General features: G+C 32.1%; 2 protein-coding genes across 2 annotated transcripts; both read right to left on the bottom strand.

Annotated features, from left to right (window-relative positions):
* Positions 1-1,804: 1,804 nt before the first annotated feature.
* Positions 1,805-5,003, bottom strand: LOC123922608. The gene is made up of 2 exons (XM_045975306.1): positions 4,314-5,003; positions 1,805-1,948 (listed from the first exon to the last, which is right to left on the bottom strand). The coding sequence occupies exons 1-2, from the start codon at positions 5,001-5,003 to the stop codon at positions 1,805-1,807; spliced, it is 834 nt and encodes a 277-aa protein (XP_045831262.1).
* A 3,680-nt stretch (positions 5,004-8,683) lies between these two features.
* Positions 8,684-15,142, bottom strand: LOC123922609. Its single transcript, XM_045975307.1, has 8 exons — positions 15,131-15,142; positions 10,383-10,541; positions 10,196-10,282; positions 9,917-10,114; positions 9,662-9,832; positions 9,437-9,490; positions 9,139-9,282; positions 8,684-9,055 (listed from the first exon to the last, which is right to left on the bottom strand). The coding sequence occupies exons 1-8, from the start codon at positions 15,140-15,142 to the stop codon at positions 8,684-8,686; spliced, it is 1,197 nt and encodes a 398-aa protein (XP_045831263.1).
* Positions 15,143-21,415: the final 6,273 nt, after the last annotated feature.

The raw sequence follows: 21,415 nt of genomic DNA on the forward strand, positions 1-21,415 counted from the left end.
ATCATCACCAAAGTTCTTGTACAACGTCTCAGGCCTCTTCTTGATTCTATTATTGGCCCTTACCAAAGCAGTTTTCTGCCAGGTAGAGGTACTGCTAGTAATATTATTGTTTTACAAGAAATCATTCACTTCATGCGGCGATCAAAGAAAAAGAAAGGTTATGTTGCTTTCAAGCTTGACCTTGAGAAAGCCTTTGATAATGTTAACTGGAAATTCCTTCAATCTTGCCTTGAAGACTTCGGCTTTTCGGATATCACTACTCGGCTTATCATGCATTGCATTACTTCCTCAACTTACTCTATCCTTTGGAACGGTAACAAAATGCCTCATTTTAAGCCAGCACATGGTCTCAGACAAGGCGACCCTCTATCACCTTATCTTTTTATCCTCTGTATGGAAAAGCTCTCAGTTGCCATCAACGATGTCGTCCAACAAAGAGCTTGGCACCCTATTCATATTTCCGACAACGACCCTCGCTTGTCTCACCTCCTCTTTGTAGATGACGTCCTCCTTTTCACTAAGGCCAAGAATTCTCAAATTCGCTTCATCACCGATTTGTTTGAGCGTTTCGGAAATGCCTTGGGGTTGAAGATTAATCTATCTAAATCAAGAGCTTTCTATTCTACAGGTACTCCTCCAGCTAAAATTAATAAGCTTACTTCAATATCTGGCATAAGGAGCACTACTTCTTTTGACAAGTATCTTGACTTCCCTATCCTCAAAGGGAGAGCCAAGCGTAACGACTTCCATTTCATCATCAATAACATGCAATCTTGGCTCGCTTCTTGGAAGAATCGTCTTTTAAACAAGCCTGGTAGATTGGCTCTCGCCTCTTCGGTTCTTTCCTCCATCCCTAATTATTACATGCAGGTTTATTGGCTTCCTCAAAGCATATGTGATAGCATTGACCAAACGACAAGAAACTTCATCTGGCGAGACTCCAATAACAAGAAGTGTTGTCTTCCTTGAAGGCTTATATATGGCAAGAGGCCATAAAAGAGAAGATAGATTCTTTAGGGACTAACAAGACCTGACATTTGAAAGAATTGCCTCCTGAGTACAAACCAATGAGTTGTAAATGAATTTTGAAAAAGAATCTAAAAACTTATGAAACTCTTGATAAATACAAGGCTCACCTTGTAGCCATTGGTTTTAGATAAAGAAAAAATATAGATTTCTTCAATAATTTTTCTCCTGTCACAAGAATAACATCCATAGTGGTACTAAATTTTCTTGATGCTATTTATAATTTAATAGTACACCAGATGGATGTCAAAACTGTTTTTCCTTTGTTTCTACCGTGACTGGAAGAAGAAATTTATTTAGAACAACCTGAATATTTTGTAACTCATGGGTGGCAAGAAAATTAAAGTCTATAAGTCATATAGTACTTTGTATGGTCTTTAATAAGCCATAAGAAATGTCATGAAAAGTTGACAATTTCATGATATCAAATGAATTAAAAGTGAATGAAAGTGACAAATATATTTACTATAAACTAGTAAATAGCATTTGCATTATCATAAGTCTCTATGTAAATGATTTACATGTTTAGAGCAAACATTCATGTTGTGAATGAAATGAAATCATTGTTGTCTAACAACTTTGATAAGAAAGAGTTTGAAAAAGTAGATTTAATCTTAGTTATTGAGATTACTAATTCATAAATGAGAATTTCCTTAAATCAATCTCACAATGATGAGAAGGTTTTAAAGAAATATATTTACTGACTGCAAACTTGTTTGCATACTATATGATCCAAGTGTAAAAACTATGGAAGAACACTATTGAAAGTGTAAGACAATCAGAATATGAAAGCATTGCCGACTGCATTTGGTATGTCACTAATTGTACTAGACCCGACATTGCATACGTCGTGATACAGTTGTGTAGATTTAGTAGACCTAATTATGAGCATTGATATGCTATTGAGAAGTTCATGAGATTCCTTAAAAGGACCATGAATCTCAAATTACATAATTAGCAGAGATTCTCTGTTGTGTTTGAAGGACACAATGATGTAGATTGGAATATATTATCATATGATTCCAAAACATCTAGTAACTATATTTAGTATAGTAGAGAAATTGTATCTTCGAAATAAAAGAAATAGACCATATTGGCTCAGTCCACTATGGAATTCTGAAATGATAACATTAACGATTGTTAGTGAAGAAGCAAGGTAGTTAAAATACTTGCTAGCTGAAATTCCTTTAAGGAATCATTTATGCCAGATGTGTTGATCCATTGCGATAGTACCGCGGCTATTGCATAAATTGAGAATCGTTATTATAACGATAAGAGACGTCAAATAAGAAGTAAACACAGCGTAGTGAGAGAGTTACTCTCAAAAAGAGCTGTAAGAATGGGTGATGTACACACTGATGAAAGTTTAGCAGATCCTTTGACGAAAGGAATAGCTAAAAATGAAGTCCATAATACATCTAAGAAGATAGGACTAATGCCTACTGAGAATTACTTATGATGGTAACCCAACCTAAAAGACTGGAGATCCCAAGAATTAGGTTTCAATGGGTAAACAACAAGTCGTGAGTAATAGGGAATGATCATGCAATTATAAGAGGCATGAATCCTGAAGCGAAAAGGATGAGGTAATAGAAACTCTTAATGAGATCTATACTCTGGATCAGAGGAGTACCTAGCTTCAGGGGTACTTTAGATAGACCCACCTATATGAATGTGGAACTGAGGCCGGTTCCTATGGAGTTTTGGGGCGAACTCCTAGAGCGTTCATGAAACTGAGATACACGTGCAGGGCCATTAAAGCACGGGCTTTTAAGATACACCTTAGGAAAGGTTGTGTGCGAGTTTGAGAAAAATCTGAGATAGAGTTCAAGACAAGCGTCACTCTTGTTGAATCGGGCTCTTACTCGCTATGTGAAGGTTCAAGACAAGCGTCACCTTTGCTTATGCACAATCTTATAGAAGCGTCCTACGCTATTTTGGAATTTTATTTTAAATTCAAGTGGGGGATTGTTGGAACAAGGAACACATTATGTGTGAATTGAAAATAAAATGTTTAAGTCCCACATCGGGTACTAGAACATATTAGTATGTATCATATATTAATGTGTATTTTGAGAATAAAAATAATGCAAGTAGACTCATGTCGTAGAAATTCACTTGGAATTACTAAATCTTAGTAAGAGTAGTAGAAATTAAGAGCATGTGTTCCTTAATATTCGGCCACATCACTTTTTACTAAGTCATGAGCATGATCTCAATCTTATAGGAAACTAGTGGTGGCAGTTTTACTTCCTATTATTAAGGACGTGTTATCATTATATAAAGCATTATTATTTTCTTTTGATAATTAATATCTATTTTAATAAGAAAGCACCCCAAATATAAGGGCTAAGCTTAGTAGAGCAAATAGAGTCTGACGGCGGGAACAAAACCTTGCGTCCCCAATATCTTGCCGATGGATGCAAGTCTTCTTTTCCAGCACCACAAAAGTTCAACCCATTGATGTGAGTTGTTCATTCTATGAGTTATTCTTTATTGATTTTAATTAATAGCATAGTTCTATTCATTATTGAGTTGAATAGCATAGTTCTCTCAATAATGCATATCTCTATTTGTGATGCATGATGAATTGATGATTAACATGCATATGAATTAGGTCATTTATTATTAGAAAAGACTTTCTGTAATTTTATTGTATAAAATCATGAGACAATACAAATCGACCGAAAAAAACAATGTTGGTTTGAGTTTAAGTGAGTTATGTCGTATTAAATTGAAATCGGAGAATTAGGCCTATTAATTTAGCTACTTTCTTTATTAGGCTATGGTAATCAGAAATATTTGTTTGATGTTTTGTTACTGATTTGATTAAAGAATAATAAACTTATTTAGGGGTGAGTAATACTAGTATTAGTATTAGTATTATTATGTTTTAAAAGTGATCCTAGTATCACAGTTCCTTCAAAGTTAAGAATGGTCATAGCGCCATATTCCCTATAATTTGAATGGTCTTAGTTACCATATAAGAATGGTCTCGTTACCATATTAGAATGGTCATATAGTACCATATCAGAATGGACTTAAAACCATAGCGCAATAGTTTTAGTACCATATTTGAGGGTGTAATTCTTGCCCGATATCTACAGTGCAGTATTTATCGGTATCAGTAGAACTGACCTGTTTTATCCTGGGGACTTCGTGGTTGATCGTTTGCCTTGCACAATTTTTGGCAGTGCCGCGAAACGTCTTAAAGAGAGCTTATCGACCCGCAACTCAATCCAGTAATCTCTTCGGTGACTGAAAATTATTTTTAACGATTTTTGAACCTCGGAAACAACATATAACCCAGTCGGGGGTGTGTTAAGAATCACAAGCGACAAGTTTGAGGAAGCTCCCATCTTGGCCAAGCAATCCGCACAGGCATTCCCCTCCCGAAGGGTATGCTCAATCACAACACTCCAATCTTTGCTTATCAATTGCTGAATACTTTGGATTTCATTCGCGAAACGATGATGCGGTGACACCCCCTCTTTAATCAAAGTCACGGCTTGCAAGGAGTCAGAGAAACAAACAATGTTTCTAAAGCCATTCACCCAACATAAATCAAGCCCGTTAAGCACAGCCAATATTTCTGCGAATAACACGCTTGCTTCAGATGTAGTGCCATAAAAGCCTTTAAGGAACAGTCCGTTGGTATCGCGAATAAGACCACCAAAACCTGCTGACGATCCTAAGAGACTTCCGTCAACGTTAAGACACACAGTACCTTCACGTGGGCGAGACCAGGCGACAAGGCGCGCAGTGCCCGTATGAGGAGAGGCCAAAACATGTGTTCCGAAAGCTGCAGTGCACGCGGACAACAGCGACTGAATCTGAGTAATACTTTCTTGCACCGTCGTTCTCTTGTTGTTGAAAATGAAATCATTTCGTGCTTTCCAAATCACCCACATAATAATGATGCTAATAATGCCATGGGACAAACAAACCTGTCTGCACCAGTTAAACAACTCGTCCATTGTCGAATTCGGAATCAGATTATGCAGACCAATGGTATTCCAAATACAACGTGCTTCAGTACAATCAAACAAGCAATGGAATATAGTTTCGGACGCATCTGAACATCTAGGACACATGTTTGAGTCACAGGCTCGACGGTGATGTAACACGTCTTTAGTGGGAATAGAATTATGTAACACTTGCCACACAAAAAATTGGATATTTGAAGGAAGCCTCAGCTGCCATATCCACTTCCAGTTACTGTGATTGTTGTGATTGGCTGAGGCTTTAAAAGCCAATCATAGGCCTCTTTAGGAGAGTAAATACCTGTACTTGCATGCTTCCAAACCCAAACATCCGGCAAATCTCTAACCACTCGAGGTTTCAGCGAGAGAATGACACTTCTAACGTCATCTGGAATATTGGTGTAGAGTGTCTCCAAGTTCCACCTGTCGTTGTACCATACTTCATTAACTTTAGTTTGCGTGTCCTGAATAGCAACAAACGGGACAACAGAGCTTAGTCTTTCCTTGAGCAACCAAGGTTCAAACCAAAAGTTCGTATTACCATCACCAATCTTAAAAGTAAAGCCATCCTTTAGCCGCCGAAGTGCTTTGATCATAGAATTCCAAATAAATGAACCACCCGCAACTGACACATTAAATATTTGCCGACCCTTTAGATACTTTTCAGTGAAGAGCGATACCCATAACTTATCAGGAGAGTTAATTATTTCCCACACAAGTTTACCAAGAAGGGATACATTTTGGAATCGAGTAATGCGGACTCCTAGCCCACCAAAACGACGTGGTTGAGTGATTTTATCCCAACCAACAAGGTGCATACCCGTGTCTCCAGTCCCTTTCCAGATAAATCTTCTAACAGTTCTGTCCAAATCATCACACATGCCTTGCGGAAGCCAGTGAACTTGCATATGATAGGCAGGAAGTGAGGAGATGACGGAGTTAGCCAACACTACCCTACCTGGTTTATTTAATAATCTGCTTTTCCAGGAGGCTAGCTTCGAGGAGACTCTATCATACACATCGCTAAAGTCCTGTTTCCTCACTTTACCATAGAACATATATATATATATATATATATATATATATATATATATATATATATATATATATATATATATATATATATATATATATATATATTTTGCATTATCCAAAAAAGATGTTTGGAATCAGACTACGAGTGGTGAATTAATGGTCACTTTGTTTTGGAATTTTTAAGAAAAAATCTATTTTTTTTTTAAAAAATTATTATATTATTTTGATAGTGTTTGTAATAGATTTTTTAGAAAATTATTTTGTAAATAAAATTATTTTTAACCCCAAAATATAAACTATAATAGCTTTTGAAGAATATCTATTTTCTTAAAAAAAACGAAGGTATAGTAAATAAACAAAAAGTAGTTTTAATTTTCTTTTTAAATCTATATCTAAACTTTTTCAAGCCAAAATCATTTATTTAATTGTGTGACGGTGTCAATGTTAAATAATGCCCATTTCATTTAATAGTGTTATTTATCAAACCATTTTATTCAGTTTACTTTCTCTTTAGGTGGTCTCCGTACGCGACGATCTTTCATGCAGCTCATTTGGGTCGTAAGTGTGTGGGTTGTGTGGAATGAAAAAAATCAGAGACTATTCAAAAATTCAGAGTGATCCATACCTCAATCGTTGGATAAAGTCAAACTTTATTCTTATCAGTGGTTAAAGACTATGAACTTTAATTTAGTCTCAAACTACCATAGTTGGTGGTCGAGCCCGTGTATTTGTTTAGGCATATATTAGTTCTCATGTTGTTACTTGTTTTTATCATTGTGTAATCTTTTGTAGTCTTTTCGACACACCTTGTGCTGAGTAGATTATTCGGTTAATATATATCTCTTTTTTTTTAATGCCACAAAATATTTTTTTTTTGAAGAAGCTAATTGAAATATATTAAAAGATTAAACACAAGGTGTGCCTAACAAAAATATTTACAACACAAAATAAAGTTAGGCTACAGTCAAACAATTATCTATTGCTAACCCGGTCCATAAACAAAATAGAGGATTAGTCAACCACATGTGCATGAGATAACAAAAAAAAAATTACGCGACTTCAGCCACCATCAAGATAGCACTTTCACCTTCTCAACCATAACCTCTAGAGATGTGTTTTTTTGAGCGAACATATGTACCCTGTTTTTTTCTTCTTCTAGCTTTCCAAAGATACCAACAACTAGCAAACCAAATTACTTGAAGCCACGTATCTGCCTCCTTGCCGAACAAAGACGAAGTTATACAAAATTGAGCCGCTTGTTCCGTAATAACAGTAGAAAAAGGCCGACCAGGAACACCTAACCAATTTATAATTTTGCTCCAAAAGAAATGAAAATTGAAACATCCTACCATCAAGTGATCCACGTCTTCACCAATACCACATCCTCCCGAGCAAAGTGCACCGTTAGTGAGCACCACATATCGTCGAATCAAATTATCATTTGTCGGTACGTAATCTGTTATTTAACATTCTCCAAGCAAACAACGACAGACACTATTTTAATGCAAATTATAACATCCTTAAGCAGTATCGATGAAGCAGAGGTAAGATGTACATATGGTAAACTCCTTGGGTTGTGTAACCATCATCAGGATCAAGTTGTCATGTCCACTGATCCGGTACGGTAGCCCGTAACAACAAAATTTCCAACATTGCACAACATTCTACCAACGACTCCTCCTCCCACGCAAATAAACGCACCCTTAATTTTAAGAATCATTCTTTAACCCTTAATAAATATTCTATCATCTTTCTATGGTTGGCTTTAGGAACTTTTTCACAGCCACCCCAATTCTATTTTATTTTGGTTTCTCCTCTTCTACATCCAGTAGAGGGTGGTATATGGTAAATTTTTACCCAAAATTATCCTCTTTAAATTGTTTTTCCCTCTTTTATTATTAAAATAAGTGAGTTTTGCATATATTTAAATTTTTCTTTTGTGATTTCTTTGTCTTATAATACGACATTGTGTTGTTCATCATCTTGGTGTTGCATTGTTTTATTTCTTGTCTTATACATAAAGATTTGATTTATAATTATTAATTGTTTATTTTATGTGTTTTATAATTATTTAATTGTTCTAAATTATATTTGTAATTAAAAAATTATATTGGTTGATGTGTAATCCTAATTTGCCACATGGTATTGCCACATAAGCATTTTTCTTGACAACTTGTTAAAAAATGGGGTGGGGGACCAAAAATGCAAACAAAATCAAAAAAGGGAGCAAAATTGTTTGATTTTAAAATAGGAGGACCATAATCGTGGATCTTGCAAAATAGGGATACCAAAAGTACAATTAAACTTATTTTAAATAATCTTTCAATTTCAATGCAAAAAAATAAAATAATAATAATAATCCTTCAATTTTCAAACAAATTCATTATTTATATTTATTTAAATAATATAAATGGCTCTTTACTGTACTAGTGACTACTCGTGACTACTAATAAAAAGTACGAGATTGTATTTTAGAGACCAAATTATTTTAAGTAAATCATTTGCAAACTAAATAACATAGATTTTAGCTAATTTAAGTTAAAAATAAACAAGATTATGACATAAATATTTAAAAACTTTGATATAAATATAATATTATTTATATTCAAATATCAGCAAAAAGTTTATAATAATATAAATTAATCACTACATCTACCCCCAGGTCCTCCAAATTGGAGACAATATCCAACATCGCTTCTTTCATTGCCATAGAATTCAGCTGAGTAACAATTAGGTTTGTCAGAGAATGTATCTACCAAATAATCTTCAGGTCCATAGTTTTGTCTGGAGTCATTTTGAAATGTAACATACCTAAAATAACATGCATGATTAAATACATTATCAGGGAAATATCCAGAACCCATTGGAGGACTAGGACTACCAGGAGAAGTTGTTGTTTGACCACCCCACCCAACTTGATCCGCAGAGGTCAAATTGGAGAATAAAGATGCCGGAAAATATCCAAAATTCTGATTTTTAATACTTAGCCACCAATTTTTTGTTTCGGGATCCTGGATACATCGACAAACTATATTAGTGAATATGACATAGCCGTCGTTTCTTATTGTGGGAAGTTTTAGGGTATAAAATTGACCTGGATAATAGATAATGCGATTTCAGTCATCACTCCACCGTAGATGGATGTATCGTCGAATCGTCCACCAAGGTAGATTTTCTTATTAGTTTGAACAAAACCCGAACATAGCAAGTTGAAACATCCAGTATTGAAATTATCTGTCTGGTATTTTTTAACAACATATATCAAAGAAATGAAACTTGTATTTTTATAATTAACCGCAGATGTAAAGAAAGCTTGAAAAAAGCATTGTAGAATTTATAAAATCTAAATTGTAAGAAAGAAAATAAAATGGTCCGGTAACCAAAATCCCTACCGTCCATACTGTAAACAGGTGAGTTGCATCATCCTCGTATATATATGGAGCTACCTAAGATCAATGAATATACACACACAATATCAAATTGACAAATCATACACACAAATAAAAAATTAAAAAATATATATATATATATATATATATATATATATATATATATATATATATATATATATATATATATATATATATATACATACAAATGAACAAAATGAAACTCACATGCCATCCAACACCGATAAAATTCAAGTTATCGTTATCTCCCTTTAGAACCCACATCATAGCTGTACTTGATTGATCTTTCTCAACTTTTAAATTATAAACACTAGTTGTTCCACCAACTCCATAATAAGAAAAATATTTCGGCACGGTTCGGAGTGTTACTTGTGCAACCTATAAATTAATTAATAAAATGTATTCATCATCATCAAATTAATTCAATGTTTTTAAGAAAAATTGATAGGTACATAAACTTACATGAAAACCAGGAGAATTTTGAAGTAGAACATTGCTAAAATATGATTTGGCTCGGATGAGTTCATCTTTGTTTGTCCTCCTAATAGGAACACTTCCACTTGGACATTGGTCCTTCTCGTCAAGCCCAAATATAGCCTCAGACGTTGATGATTTCATCACATTATCTTTTCTGATTTTATTTGCAAAGTTGGGTTTTCTCTATATATATATAGTTACCAAAGCAAATATTAGAATAATAAAAATAACATGTATTTATATTTTTGTCGTTTGAGAGCATACCTGCAACTTATGATTCTTAAGTAATGGATGATCAAAAGCTGGTTGCTTATTAATATCAATACAATCAACAATGTATCCATATTTTGTCTATAGAAATCATAATCAAACAAAAGAACAATTAGTAAACCATGCATGTAGTAAAATCAAGTTAACATAAAGAATCATATAAGATGAGTATGCAATATACATGAATACTCTTGACTGGAGTTTTATTAATAAGCTTTAGCTCTCTCTCTATGTCCAAATTCTCTTTCACCGAGTTTTGCATACTATCAATTCGATGGCCGGTAATGCAAGCCACCAAATACATGAAAATGAATAGTATATTCATCATTTTTTCAATTATCTTGTAAAACAATGATGGATCATAGTTTAGTATTGATCTCTCTTTTTATAGTTATGATTCGAGAGAAATCATAATGTTGCGGTCAACAAAAAAAAATTGACCAAACTTTTTTGATAAAATATTAAATGTCATTAAATTGACCGTTGACTATTCCTGATTATTCTGTCCTGCCTTATTTATAAGCAAAAGTCAACAAAATTTTTTGGCCTTAAATATAAGTACAAATTACTAAAATCAACTTTATTTAATGTTATTTTTCCAAAATTAGCCTCATTAATTGTTCTATTTTTTAAGATGATTGTAGAGTCTCAATGCAAAATTAATAAAGTATATTATAAAATATTTTAGTAATTGTAATACTCCTTCCGGTCACTATTATAAGCAAATTTGACTTTTTTGGTACATCGAAAAAGTGATGTATGTAGTCCATATTGTGAACCAAATACATTACTCTTCCAATGTATTAAAAAAGTCAAATTTGCTTATAATAATAACCGGAGGGAGTATAACTTTTAAATAAAATTAAAGACAAAAAAGCAACTTCTTTGATAATTAATACTTTGATTTATTTGACGGTTGACTTCACCAGCACAATAATTTATTTGCCTATAATTTTTGCTTATATTAGTGACCAAAATTTGAAGTGTTTTTTTGTTTATAAATGTGACCGGAGGGAGTATAACCTTAAAGTATATAGAATTTAAATTTCTGTACCAAAAAAAGTATTTAAATTTCTTATAAGACAATTGTGGAATGGCTCTTATTGTCACTTATTAGTTAAAAATTTCCCCTCCTCTTAATTTACAAATGATTCAAGAGAACAATAATGATATTGACACTTGATTATGTTAAAAACTTTCTTTTATTTATTTATTTATTTATTTATTTATTTATATATTTCTAAGAACTACTACAGTAAGATGTTTTGACAAAAGTAATTTCAGATTTTGATTAACTAATTTTTTTTGTCAATTGATTCTTGTTTTTATTATCATGATAATTAATTGTTTAGATTCATTTAAGAGACGTCACGTCATGCTCAATCATATATTTATTTATCTACTAGATATCCTAGGGTCCAATAGACTATATCATATAACATACTCCTTCCGTCCCAAAATATAGGATCTAGTTTGACCACTGTACGTATGTTAATATACAATTTTGATCACTAATATCTTTAATTGTTCATTAGTAAAAATTATAAAAACTTAATATTTTGAAAATACTCATCAAAATAAATTAAAGAAGATCTTATTATATGCTAATATTACATCTATATATTATTAAAAAAATACGGTCAAAACAAGATAAATGAATAGCACATTTTAGTCAAAGTAACTCTTATAAAATGGGACTAAGGGAGTAATATTATAGCTCTTTGAAAATTTGATGTTAAAAAAGTGATTTCATAAAATTAAATTAACAAAAAAATAAATAAATTCAACTTTGCGTTGGTAATACCAAGGTTGTCAGAACCGGACCGGTCATCAAACCAGCGAGGTCACCGGTTCAAAGTTCAATTGGTCGGACCGGGTTCAATGAGGGTCGAACCGTTTTTAATTAAATATATTTTTTAATTAATATATAAATAAATATATATGAATAATTGCTCAATATTTCATAATTTCACACATTAAAAAGATAAAATATCACAAGTCAAAATAAAATAAAATTTATAATTCAAACCAAATGAAAAATAGATGAAAAACAAAAATCTTTCCTATTCCTACAACGTCGTTGTTTTGTTTCAGATTTTTTTTTTAAATAAATAAATTAAAACACGTCGTTTTGCCCTTTTTTTTTAAAAAAAAAAAAACCTGCAAAACCGCTTGAACCGTCCGACCGGTTCGCTGGTTCGACCCGGTCCGACCCCAGTTCACGCGTTTTTTTGCCGGTCGGTTTCCTATCCGTTTTTTGCTCAAAATTGAACCATTTTTATGACCGGTTCACGGTCCGACCGGCCGGTCCGGTTTAACCTTGGGTAATACTTTATGAGAGAAGTATAAGAAACATGTGCAAAAATTTAATGTGGACTATAAGAGGAGTATAGGTAACCGTGCAAACATTTAATGGGAAGTACTCATTCCGTTCCAAAATATAAGTAAAAATGAGTCAAAAAAACTGGATGTATCTGGTTAAAGATTTGGACTAAATAAATTCACTTTTGTTGACTAACTTTTACTTATATTTTGGAAAAAAAGAGTACTAAATTGCATTGAAGATAAGAGTATAAAAAATCAGCGTAACCAATTAATATATTTTCTCCGTTTCAAAATATAAAAACTATTTTGACTAAATGATACTATTCATTTATCTTGGTTTGACCATTTTTTTATAATAATATATAGATATAAATATTAGCATATAAAATCTTGTTTGATTTGTTTTGATGAGTATTTTCAAAATATCAAGTTTTTATAATTTTTACTAATAAAGAAATAAAGATATTAATGACCAAAATTGTACATCGACATATGTGCATTTGTCAAACTAATAACTCTTAGATTTTGGGAGGGAGTAGTCTTATTTTTTTGATTTTTTTTTTGTACAACCGTGTTTGATTTATTTAGTATATTATAAATATTTAAGTATAGATTAATGTAAATTTTGATATTAAAGTTATCCCGTATATGGTAGTTAAAATTTATGTCAGTTATAACAAATCCCGTATAAAATATTTTTTTTGAAAAAAAAATTAGTTAAAATTTGTCTCACATGAGATAATTTTTTTAAAAAAATTTTATCAGTGATAATTTATCCCGTATACAATGGTTATTTGGAAATTTATGTCATTTATAAGTTATGCTATGTAAAATAGTTTTTTTTCGAAATTTTCATTAGTTATAACTTGTCTCACATATGCTAATTATTTTGAAATTTTTATCAGTGATAATTTATACCGCATATGATAGTTAAAATTTATGTCAGTTATAACTTACTCCGTGGAAAAATTATATCAGTGATACCGTACATGATTTAAAATTTTTATCAGTGAAAAGTTATAAAGAATATAATTCATGAAATTTGTTATTCAAATTTCAAATTGTTCTTTGGTGGAAAAATAAAATGTTGAATTGAGTATGACTCATTGGATAAGTGTATAACAAAGTTGAAAAGATGACAATGACATGTGATAATTGCATTTAATATTTGACATAAAAAATGACTTGGTTTGAATAACAACCAGATTTGTTTCCATGTAACCATGGCTTGCCAAAAGCAATTTTTTCTCTCACAAATTTACAAAATGGTTTGGTTGGCTCACAATATTGCTCGGTTTACATCAATATTAGTTTAGTTACGTAAATTTTGGACACCGAATACCCTTATTTTAGACACATGGCAGCATTTGAAACAAAATTATTTGTGAGTTTTTCAGAACAATCAATTTTCTTATATTGATTAGATTTTGAACCTCCAAATGAATAAGTATAAAAGAAAATACATATTTTTTAATATTTTGTATATAAAAAACACAATTGGTTTTTTATAAACATAAGTGGGCTGTTGTCTTGGTTTGTGTTGGTATTTATACATTTTAGGCCCAATCTCGCTATCTTAACCCTAAAACTATGTTTGGATTGATGGTACAAAACGGAACGGAGTGAAATGAAATAAGATGGAACGGATTGAAGTGGAATGGAACAGAATAGAATATATATTATGTTCCATTGTTTGGATATTTTATGATGGAAAGGAACAATATTACCACTCTTGGAAAGCGAATGAAATGGATAGAATTATAACATTTTTATTCCAATTTTATCCTTTTTTTTATCGGTAATTTTATCCTTATTTAAAAATACTAAACTATGATAATAAACTATATATGATCAAGTAGTTGTAAAAAAAAAACTATAATCAAGTAATTAACATCAAGTAATTAGTTAATTAACTTCCTAAAAGTCAGGAGATTAACACAAAAAGAAGAAATAAAACACTAGCTTATAAATCTATTTTGAGAAAAAATTACGACATACTATTTGAATATTATCAACTTATATCATATTTAATTTCTAACTCCAATATTATTAACCACATGTGATGGTTTATATTGCAACCCAACCATAAGCTAAAAAAAACCATATTCTATCGATCGTTAGTTGGTTTAGTGGTGATTGTCGTTGAACTTGATAGGGATGACCACAGTTTGATCTCTCATAATTGCGATCGGGAGGGGGCTTGAACCACTTAATACCAGAACTGACCCACGAACCAGATTAAACTGGCGGTGAAAAAAAAATCCAAATATGGTGCACGATAATTATTTTGATAAGGTGTAAAACCATAAAATTATAAATATAGAGGTAGAGGTACGGGGAGGTCTCTCTAATTTGCCAAAACTCATACATGCATTGTGGCCTGTGGGTTCGTTGGTTGAACTTCAGGTGCGTGGAGAAGAAGCACGAGAGAAAACTAGGAGATTGAATAAGAAATATTATAAGGTAAAAATAAAAAAGGAGAGGCAAAATAGTAATTATTTAATTTATAGATTCCATTCCATTGTATACCCTCCAAATTGGGTGGAATGAAAATTGAGAGGAAAGAATGGCATGGGATGGAATGGATTCCATCTTATTTCATACCACTCCATCCATTTTAAATCAATCCAAACAATGGAATATAACTTTATGGCACTTCATTCCATCAATCCAAACATAACCAAAAATTCTACTAGAAAAAATTAGTAGCATAATAACTGTTCAAGCAACAACTGCCGCCACCCTCTCTTTATGCTCCTATATTCAACTTCTCAACAAGTGGCCTACACCCTCTCAATATTCTCTCATAAGTTGGGATGAACATCATGAATAAACTAAAATAATCGTCCATGACCAATTCATAACTTTCGTAAATAAAAATAAAATCAATCCATAACCAAATATCATAACTGAATATTAAAACCAAATATCATAACTGTCCATAACCAACTCATAATTGTTTGTTTATTATTGAGTGCATGTTAAAAGTTATATGTAAAGTTCTAGTGAGGTGACAATGAGACTTTTATGACACGAACTTCATACCTTAAATACAAAGAACACTCAGATGATTGGTCATGAAAGCGCAAAAGTTCGAGAGATAGAGATACAAGCAAGGAAGATAATGTCCACGAGATAAAAGTTCAACTTTTAGATACCGAAGCCAAATGAGATTTTGAGCCAAAATATTTTCCACGGTATCACCCCTTTTCTTTCTTATATTATGAGAATATTCGTGTGCTTGTTTATTTTCTATAACTTGCGATTATTCTCTGTGACTGATTGGTCTTTACTCTTACGCATTGAGGCAATTTTATTGAAACTAGAGCCTTTAATTTTCAAGCCACCCTTGATATTATTATCTTTTGCTAACCCACTTTGAGCCAAAAAAGAAAAAATAAATATCACTTTCTTTCGGTGACAAACCACATTATAAGCGTAAGACCTAAAAAACAAAGTTTTTACCCTCTTTTGGAGTTAGGTAGAGTTCTAGTTATCTTGTCAACGTTTTAAGTTTGAGATTGCTCATGAGACTAGCAACATCTAAGTTTGGGGTGGTTTACAAGAAAACTACCACAAAGTGAAAAGGAAAAAAAAAATGAAAAAAGAGACGGAATACATAAAAAATTCAACAAAAAAAAATAGTCATACATATATATATATATATATATATATATATATATATATATATATATATATATATATATATATATATATATATATAAAGACTTGTGATAGAGTAAGGATCATACAAAGGCACATCCGGTCCCCTCAAACAAAAAAAAGGTACCTAGGTAACAGGTTGTACCAAATAAGGACAAGTAGTCACACTTAACTCCAACATTTTAACCTACTTTCCCAAAAATATTCCACTTTTACCTGAACCACGTTACAACCATTAAAAACCTCCAATAATGTGTATTTGTTTTTAACTTTCATTTGTTGCTTAGAATCTTCTCAAGTCTACGGTAAAATGGCATGTCACACATTGATTGAGAGAATACCCTTTTAATATTGAGCGAAATTCTGAGGGAGATAAAGTTGAATTATGAAATCTCAGGGAACATCTATTGTACTTGCCGAATATTGACGTCTCTTGAGGCAAGTGTTGATTGAGCATGATACTTGCAGTGAAGATCAGTGGTACCATTATCGACAAAAACAAGGTTGTGAATTGTCTGTCATCTAAGTTTACTTGTTATTTCACTGACGATTTTGTTTGACAGGCATGTTAATTGAGGACAAACAACAATTCAAGTTTGCGGTTGTGATAAGAGTCAATTATATGATATTTTTAGGTACTATTTAGGATAGTTTTAGTAGCTTTTGAAGACCAAATGCAAGCAAATACATAAAGTTACGAAGTTACTTAACCAAGAAGCAAGAAAAGAATTTGTGGTTTTACCCATCAAAGACCTCAAAGACTGGAGCAAGTGATTAGGCAGATGAAGACCTTGTCTAACATATCGGTGGTTCCGATATCGACTATTCCGATAAACATGATTGCTGATTATCAAGTAAGTGTGTTCCAATCTCATATAATATATCGATCTCTGATTGTTAATTCTTACAATGAGAGTTAATATTATATGACTTAGAACCCTAATATTTGGTTCGGTGATATTGAAATTGCCATATTTAATTCCGCAACAATGTTTTATACTGTGTATATGTTTTTGTTTTTTTTTGAATCGGCAAATTTTATACTGTGTATATGTGTAAATAATAGTTGAGCAATTTCTTCTTTGGTTTTGTCATTCGTCAGTGGTTTTAGTTCTGGGACCTTGTATTATTATCATTTTTTTTTAAATTGTTTTGGGCCCAATAATATATGTTGTGGTTTATCATAGTTCCATTACTCAATTCGTTTGAGCAATTTATTCAATTGCCACACTAGTACAAAAAAAAACGTTTGAACACGTATTTGACCCCAGGGTACGTGGTTCGATTCCTACGAAAGGCAAAAACTCCACTAGAGAAGGGGGTGGAGAAGATCGTTAGGTAAAGCTCCGGGATCGCCATGATGGGGCCCGAGGGCTGTTACAAAAAAAGGCGTTTTTTTTTGTAACAGCCCGGACCCCTTTTCTACGTATTTAGTAGGCAATCCCAGCTGTCACCTCACGATCTTCTCCACCCCCCTCTCTAGTGGAGTTTTTGCCTTCCGTGGGAATCGAACCACGTACCATGGGGTTCAAATACATAGTGGGAATGGATTGAACATGTATTTGAACCCCAGGGTACGTGGTTCGATTCCCACGGAAGGCAAAAACTCCACTAGAGAGGGGGGTGGAGAAGATCGTGAGGTGACAACCGAGATTGCCTACTAAATACGTAGAAAAGGAGCCCGGGCTGTTACAAATGACACTAAAAAAAATTCCTTATATGAATACATACATAATACATAATTTCTATTGAAGTTCTCAAAGGTTGTCACATAAGAAAAAATGCCCTCACAAGTTGCTTGTCACATAGATTTTATGATAAATGAGAGGATGTCACATATGAAAGTGATCATTATATATATATATATATATATATATATATATATATATATATATATATATATATATATATATATATATATATATATATACATGACTTTGGTATGAATTTTTCATTATCCCAATTTTACCCTTTAATAATTGTTATTTTTTTATTAAAAAAAATAAATAAGGGTCTTTTCTTTTTCTTCTTATTATTGGCCACTAAATAATTATTTTTATGTTTATTTTTCTCAGGCTTTACAGGTTCTATATGGAGTGTTTTCAAATGAAATGATATGAATATGATAGAATAGCAAGGGTTGTACAATGTCGATGAATTTAATTTGTACTATTCATTTATAAGGATTTTCTTTTGAAAGTATGTGGTTTTTTATTTATATTATTACAAGACTAAAATTATTTTTGTTGATGATGTGTAGACATTTGAATTATATATTGCTCCATTCTGAGGGAAATTCAAAAAAGGTACACACTTCGTCTGCATTCTAAATCCAATACAATATTGTTGCCCTTAAGATAGAAATGAGGTTTTAATTCTCTCTTTTCTTACATTTTTTTATTCAAATTTCTTTTATTTAATTTCATTTTGTTTAGGTGTCAATCTGTTTGCATTACTAGTTCCATAATCTTTTTTTGTATACACAAGGGTATTTGTGTAATTTTATTTACACAAGGGTATTTGTATAATTTAGTCACTATAATTCATATACGTTAGTAACCTAGAAAACATTAATCACACAAGCGGATTAAGCGTTACGGTTTTTAGTTTGAATTTAGCTAATTGTTTTAGCATATGTTTTACTTTTGAACGCATTGATTATCATTTTTGTAATGAGTTTTTTGTACGCATTTTTATTTAATAGTTTTTTATATTTGATTCAACGTCTCTATGTGACTTTTTTTTTGTTTTACGGCATCTCTATGTAACTTAATTTTTTTTTTCCATCACTCAATTATTCATAAAAAATTTAGAATAATCTTCAACATACATAATAGAAAATATGAATCACAATACAGGCGCGGAACCTGTCTCGCCGCTAGTATATATAACTATAGTTAGATTAAGTAAAAAAAAAAAGTAAAAAAAAGAACTTTTCAATATATAGATATAGATGTGCGACAGATGGCAACAATGAAGCTGAGTTAAAATGTTAAAATTTAATTGGAAAAAAAGAAATAGAAAGAGAAACTGTGTTAACGTTCTCTTCGTTTTTCCTATACATCAATATACGCTCTCCGTGACGGCGATTAGAGGAGCCACGGCGGTGGCAACGGCTGAGAGGAAGAGGAACAGTCCGGATGAGGCGATGATAGAAAAAGGGAGAAAGAAGAGAACGCCTTAATCTCAGCCCATAGATTCATTGTTGCTAAGGTTTTCTATTTTATGCTCGATCGATCGTTTGCTACGGTAATTTTTTCAACTTTCTTTCCATATATTTGCATTTTGATTCTTCATTAAGACAACAATATTCAATCTTCTGCTTCATCAAATCAAAACCCCCCCTTTTTTTTTTGATGAAAATTAGGGTATAAACCCTAAATTAAAATCCATTCAATCTTCTGCTTGATAAAACTAAAAAAAAATCAATCTTCTGCAAAAAAAAAAAAACAGTTTTGGGATAATCATGGGATAATTCAAGAACATTCAATGTTCTGCTTGAAAATAGGAAACTTTAATTCAAGAAACGTGTTCTGTCCCAAAAACGTTCAATCTTCTGCTATTGGAAATGATCAATGATGGGTTTTCGAATTTTTCATTCTTGATTATTCAAATACTTTCAATCTTCTGCATCAATAAAAAGTGAAATTTCAAATTGTGTAAGGGATTGGATGTCTTGATGCCCAAAAAATGCTGGATAAATTACTTAATGACCCTTGTTCCTGAATGTGAAAGCTGGTTATTGCCTTAATAGCTACTCAAGCAATTGTCTCTATAGGTGTCCGCTTTCCTATTAAAAAATATTCTGAATTTTTATCCATAATAATGCATGAATGGGTACAGATTCTGCTTTGATGACCCTTAGTCCCTAAACTCAATTATGCAACTACAATTAATGGAAAAGTTTTGTAAGGGTTGGATGCCTCAATGACCTTTGAGGAAAATGCATTATGAATTCTTTATTCATAATGGAAAAATTGGATGGTGGCTTTAGAATTGATTTTTCATTATGAACTTAGTGACCCTTGTCCCAAATGTTTCATACGTTGGAAATGTTGGATGAACTTAATGACCCTAGTCCCTGAATACGAAAGCTAGTTGTTGCCTTAATTGCTACTCAAGCAATTGTCTCGATCGGTGTCCGGTTTTCTATTAAAAAAAATATGAATTTTTATTCATAGTGATGCATAAATGGATATATATTCTTGATGACCCTAGTCCCTGAATATGAAAGCTAGTTGTTGCCTTGATTGCTACTCAAGCAATTGTCTTGATTGGTGTCCGCTTTTCTATAAAAAAATTATGAATTTTTATTCGTAGTGATGCATGAATGGAGACATATTCTTAATGACCCAAGTCCCTGAATTTGAAAGCTAGTTGTTGCCTTAATTGCTACTCAAGCAATTGTCTCGATTGGTGTCCGCTTTTCTATCAAAAAAAATTATGAATTTTTATTCGTATTGATGCATGAATGGAGACATATTCTTAATGACCCAAGTCCCTGAATTTGAAAGCTAGTTGTTGCCTTAATTGCTACTCAAGCAGTTGTCTCTATAGGTGTCCGCTTTCCTATTAAAAAATATTCTGAATTTTTATCCATAATTATGCATGAATGGGTACAAATTCTGCTTTGATGACCCTTAGTCCCTAAATTCAATCATGCAACTACAATTAATGGAAAAGTTTTGTAAGGGTTGGATGCCTCAATGACCTTTGAGAAAAATGCATTATGAATTCTTTATTCATATTGGATAAATAGGATGGTGGCTTTAGAATTAATTTTGCATTATGAACTTAATGACCCTTGTCCCAAATGTTACATAGTTGAAAATGTTGGATGAAGTTGATGACCCTAGTCCCTGAATATGAACGCTAGTTTGTGGAAAACCTCACTTCTCTAATATCAAGCTTCAAAATTAGAGGTTGGAAAAGAATTTGACTGATTAAGAAAAATGGGTAAAGGTGGAATGTCAGTTGATTGATGATGATCATGTTGATCAACAGAACATGGCTGCTTGACTTGTTGGTTTAAACACTCAAGATTCAACCTTTCAGTCTTCCTTCTCTTGGTATTCTTCTTAATTCCCCCTTATCAATTTCATTCTATTACTATTATTATTGTTGTTATTATTGTTATGATTATATTATTGTTGTTATTGTATTGATTAAAATATCTGATTCAACATTCTAACTTGTAATGTTGTCATGGTTTGGATTAAGTTCATT

Source organism: Trifolium pratense, linkage group LG4 (genome assembly GCF_020283565.1).
Source record: "Trifolium pratense cultivar HEN17-A07 linkage group LG4, ARS_RC_1.1, whole genome shotgun sequence".
In the NCBI taxonomy this organism is placed as follows: Eukaryota; Viridiplantae; Streptophyta; class Magnoliopsida; order Fabales; family Fabaceae; genus Trifolium; species Trifolium pratense.